General features: G+C 44.0%; 1 protein-coding gene across 2 annotated transcripts in view; it reads right to left on the bottom strand.

Moving 5' to 3' along the window:
- TNRC6C (trinucleotide repeat containing 6C) overlaps positions 1-5,669 on the bottom strand; it is a 110,865-nt gene that overhangs the window by 27,388 nt on the left and 77,808 nt on the right. For both annotated transcript variants that reach the window (XM_011954117.1, XM_011954035.1), the window contains exons 11-12: positions 4,579-4,725; positions 670-789 (exon numbers count right to left, since the gene is read on the bottom strand). In XM_011954117.1, coding sequence (XP_011809507.1) covers positions 670-789; positions 4,579-4,725 — 267 coding nt within the window. The remainder of the gene's footprint in view (positions 1-669; positions 790-4,578; positions 4,726-5,669) is intronic.

Here is a 5,669-nt window from a genome sequence, read left to right as displayed (position 1 = left end):
AAAAAAAAAAAAAAAAATCTTTCAAGAATTATTAGGGCACATCAGCCATTCTTGACCAGGGTTTCATGAGAGAATTAAGTTCTAATGTTCTAAGGTATCTACTATATGTAACAAAGCAATTTTTCTCCTGTGCTTCTAGAATAGTATTTATGTACACTATCCTTAGAATTATTGAGAAAATAGTCACTCAAATGATTTTTTGTGTTCTGTGGTTCTCAGAAACTCTGGCTGAGAGCTCAAATGAAAAGACACGCCTAATTATAAAATCTGGTAGATTTTTTGAACACAAACAGGCCAAGCAAGGTGCAGTGGTGCACACCCTGAGTAGGCCTCTCAGCTACTCAGGAGGCTGAGGTAGGAGGATCCCTTGAGTCCAGGAGTTCCAGACCAGCCTGGCAACATAGTGAGATGCCGCCTCTAAACAATAACAAAAACAAAAACAAAGAGGCCAAAACATTTACAAAACTTAGTAAGGACACCTTTGAGTGAGAACTTCCTAACTCATGAAGAGTTTAAATACTTCATGACAGTCTCAATGACTTCCCCGATGTGAAGACAAACATTATCACAACTGCTGCTCTCAGTGGTGCGCCACACTGGTGCATCTGCACGGGCACCAGGAGAGCACTCGGCCTGCGTGCTCTAACTCGCATGGGTCTGTCCACTCACCAGCTGCAGCTGATAGAGCTGGTTCAACATCGTCATATGCTGAGGATTAATTGGCGAGGTTAATAGTGCAGGGTTGAGACCAATGTTTTTTGCTGCAAACTGCAAAAGCTGTGCTTGAACCTGTTTAACAAAAAATATGCCATCAGCCATTGTATCTCTGTTAAAATAGTTACTTGTCCATGTAGTTTTTCAAAATTCAAAAATGATTAAGTGATAATTTGTAGGGAGACCCCCGGAAACTACTGCTATGGAATAAAAGATGAAATGCCCCTGATTATTATAAATACAAAATTGCACGCAGGACTGTATAAAGACAATGCAAGGTTGGGCTGCCAGGATGAGCCGACAGTGCGTGATGTGCTTCCCACTGCAGAGAGCCTATCAACGGACGTGCCATCAGGGAGGTTTCACATCACCAAGATTCCTATCCCAGAGAAGTAGATGTTCATAGCTCTGGGAATGGAATATGACCCTTGTGGAGAGCCTATAAACTGACGCATGAGGGACGCTTGTTCACATGGATAAGGTAGGGTTATAAATGCCCTTCTCTTGCTTGCCATGGCTCTTCTAGGGCTCTTCAGGGTTAAGGCATACTCCCTTCTGAGAATTTGTGGTCTAACCAGTTGTATAGTTTCATGCCCTGTTTCTATTGTTTGCAACAAGCTTTCGCTGCAATTATTACTACTGATTAGTATCTTACTAAACATAGGTTATGGACAGACTGTGTTTCTGTTTTAAGGCTCTGTTAGAAATTGCTGATGCACACACTACATCGTAAATTCTTATCTCTGTATACTCTACTTCTGCATACCAATGTTATGTTAGAGAATTACTTCATCCCATGTGATCATCTCACCTCATAATCAAACGACCCTATATCCCTCACTAACCTACCCTGCCCTCACTAAACTTAATAATAAATGCTGGTATATCCAGTGCATTGGTGGCATCGCAGGACCAAAAGGCGGTGACACGCTGGACCCAGCTTTCACTATCTCATGTGTGTCTTTTATTTCTCGACCTGCCAATCTGCCTGGGAACAAAGAAAGAGCCTTGGTGCATTGCGGGCTGCCGGCCAGATCCCGCAATAATAATTATATTTGTCTCATGGGTGAAATGTCAAAGGCCATTAAAAAATGTATGGACATTTTAATATTAGTAGTTAGCAAGTAAAGAATAAGAAAGAAAGGAGGGCCGGGCGTGGTGGCTCACGCCTGTATTCCCTGCACTTTGGGAGGCCGAGGTGGGTGGATCACAAGGTCAGGAGATCGAGACCATCCTGGCTAACACGGTGAAACCCCGTCTCTACTAAAAAATACAAAAAAATTAGCCAGGCGTGGTGGCGGGCGCCTGTAGTCCCAGCTACTGGGGAGGCTGAGGCAGGAGAATGGCGAGAACCCGGGAGGCGGAGCTTGCAGTGCGCCGAGATCGCGCCACTGCACTCCAGCCTGGGCGACAGAGTGAGACTCTGCCTCAAAAAAAAAAGAAAGGAGGGAAGGAAGAAGGAAAGTCTTCAGAGATCTCATCCTCCCAATATTTTAATTATAAATGAACTTCCCAAGGTTCTGTGTCCTTCCTATCAGTACTTACAGGTAACATGGAAATACGGAAGAAACAGTGAGCTGGCACACAGATGCCTTGCCATTTGGGACATGCTGGTTTGCTTTGTGTGGGTAAGACTAACTGCTTCTTCTGCTACTGCCTCTCAAAACTGGGTGCAGCTGTGGCCTAGGTTTGGGCAGTAGGATGTGACTGGAAGTGGTGTGTGCAATTTCAAGGCCACCTGCACAAGAGTGCTGCCTTTTTCCCTGTTACTGGGAAGTGGCTGTGGCAGAGCTGCCCCCAATCCCTGCACTGCTTCTTTCTGCACTGTAACCTGAGAGAGATCAATGTCTACCTAGTTTAAACTACTGTTTTTTGAGGCCTCTTTGTTATAGTGGCTTATCCTATATCCTAATGAATACATTTAACTATTATCTAATAACTTTGATCTTATTACCTGATAATAGTTAAATGTATTAGTTACACTGATAATTGTCCACTATCAACTCAGTGCGTAAACCTGGATTTGAACAATTATAGAGTGAGAATGATCCTCACTGCAGTGCCTAGTGCATCCTGCTCTTTTTCGTATGCTAGCATTGCCTTCCCATATGCTATTGTCTGAATGTCTGTGTCCCCTCCCCCAGAATTCCTATGTTGAAACCTAAACCCTAATTGTGGTGGTATTAAGAGCTGGGGCCTTTGGGAGGTGATCAGGAGACCCCATGAATGGAATCAGCATCCTAATGACAGAGGCCTGAGAAAGCCCATTCGCCCCTTCCACCACACGAAGATGCATACAAGTTGCCATCTAGGAGAAACGGGCCCTCACCAGACACTGAATCGCCTGGCACCTTGATCTTGGACTTCTCACTCTCCAGAACTGCAAGCAATACATTCATGCTGTTGTAAATGACCCAGTCTAAGGTATTTTGTTACAGCAGCCCAAATGGACTAAGACACCATATTCCAACAAACTGAACACATTTAAATTAAATTTTATGAATAATAGAAGATTGATGAATTAACACATTCTCTTTTGGGACAGTTTGAAAATAAGATCCCTCAGAAATCTTAACTATCTTCTTGATATTAGAGGTCTCTTGGGGAAGAAAGTAGTTTTTTCCCTCTCTGCTAGAAGAATGCGAGAATGTAGTAAGTACTTCAAGATGCTGCTGTTCTCTCAGGGCAGGCTCCAGTCAACCTTCACATCAGAATTACGTGGGAAGAATTATCAGAGCCCTGAGTTACCCACACAGCAAAGATGTTATCAATACCATCGATCATCAAATACCTTATAAGGGGTAAGAACTAACACTGTAATTAGAAACTGGGTCCAAAGCCTAAAATTGTAAAATGTGCTAAAAATAAACAATATTAACAACAACAATTGATATGCATTAGGCCTCAGAGCCATGCAAAACAGCAATATCCTTTTGCTTAATTCGATTTGACCTTTTTTCCTTTCTTTCTTTTTTTGAGGAGTTTCTGTTCTTGTTGCCCAGGCTGGAGTGCAATGCATGATCTTGGCTCACTGCAATCTCCACCTCCTGGAGTCAAGCAATTCTCCTGCCTCAGCCTCCCAAGTAGCTGGGATCACGGGCATGAGCCACCACACCTGGCTAATTTTGTATTTTTAGTAGACACGGGGTTTCACCAGGTTGGCCAGGCTGGTCTCGAACTCCTGACCTCAGGTGATCCACCCGCCTCAGCCTTCCAAAGTGCTGGGATTACAGGCGTGAGCCGCCGCACCCAGCAACCTTTTTTTCTTAACAATCTCTACGGTTCACTTCTAAAAAGGTATCAGAGAAAGAAAAAAAACCCATCTCTATTGGCAAAAATGATCTAATGCTGAATATTAAACATAACTGAAAATCTATAATATACATACTATTATATAAGATCACATTTAGTTTCTCATTAAAGCATGATTCAGTCCTTGGCTGCTTCTAAGGGTTTCTTTTACATCCTCAGCAATACTACAGTGTGTTACTTTCCTCTCCCACCAAACTAGGACAGTTCACTGGGTTCATCTGAATAATTTTCTCGAGAAAGACTGGGGCAAAAGCACATCAATGGGATTGTGTTGGGCAGGTCCTTCCCCCTCAATATTGCTTCTGACTAGGAAGAGGCCAAATGTTAGTTTAGGTGGCTGAGGCATTCCAAGGAGCAAGCTCTGAAAATGTCTCCTGGGTCAGGAGAATCGGTTTACTACTTTACAGTCTAAAATTAATTTACAGATTAAAAACCAGAAGGCCTTCTCTCAAACATGGATTAACTCAGCTCTCACTTCCAGGTAACACAGGACCCCACGAGAAACCGGCATCTGCATCCTGTTGCTTAGTCCTGCTTGGACGTGGATCTGACCTGAGGGGATAGAAACTGAGGCACTTGAGCACGGAGACTGGGCTGGGAAGAGTTAAGAGGCTGCACTGGTGGCTGTGGCGGCTGCTGCATGGTCCTGGCTTGTGCTGCTCCACTATTGCCAAACATACCCAGATTGCCACTCGGTATCTGTACAGAGACAGAATTGGACATGTTACCAAGGCAGGCATTAAACATTGTTTGGAGGTAGGGTGAAATGATCTATCTTAAGTGAATACAAAATTGTTTCTACTTCCTACCACTGTCAACTTGTACCCAAGAGAATTTTTTTGAGACAGAGTCTTGCTGCTCTGTCACCCAGACTGGAGCGCAGCAGTGTGATCTTGGCTCACTGTAGCCTCTGCCTCCTGGGTTCAAGTGATTCTCCTCCCTCAGCCTCCTGAGGAGCTGGGATTACAGATGCCCGCCACTACACCTGGCTACTTTTTTTTTTTTAGACGGAGTTTTGCTCTGTTGTCTAGGCTGGAATGCAGTGGTGCGATCTCGGCTCACTGTAACCTCTGCCTCCTGGATTCAAGCAATTCTCTGCCTCGGCCTCCCAAAGTGCTGGGATTACAGGTGTGAGCCACCACGCCCGGCCCGAATTTTTGCATTTTTAGTAGAGACGGGGTTTTGCCATGTTGGCCAGGCTGGTCTCAAACTCCTGACCTTGGGATCCACCCACCTCAGCCTCCCAAAGTGTTAGGATTATAGGCGTGAGCCACCTCGCTCAGACCCAAGTGAATTTTTAATGAGTGTCGTTTATACAACAAGAAGGCTACCCCATTCAAAGAAACTACCAGCATACAATGTTTCACACACAATAGCAACATGAATACGGTTATTTGAATAATATACATTTCCAAAACGATGTGATAAAAATTAAATAATAATGTGTGGGGATTACTAATCTAAGAGGATAGCAACATTTCTTTTTTTTTTTTGAGATAGAGTCTCGCTCTGTTGCCCAGGCTGGAGTGCAGTGGCCGGATCTCAGCTCACTGTGCCCGGCCCATTTTTCCAGGTCTTTCTGGTCCGGAGGAATTATGTTTATAAAGTGTCATACAGCGGCAGCATTTCTTTTTTTTTTTTGA

This window comes from Colobus angolensis, unplaced genomic scaffold, assembly GCF_000951035.1.
Source record: "Colobus angolensis palliatus isolate OR3802 unplaced genomic scaffold, Cang.pa_1.0 Scaffold1, whole genome shotgun sequence".
NCBI lineage: Eukaryota > Metazoa > Chordata > Mammalia > Primates > Cercopithecidae > Colobus > Colobus angolensis.
Note: the sequence above shows the minus strand (reverse complement) of the source record. Positions and strands in the feature narration are given on the sequence as shown.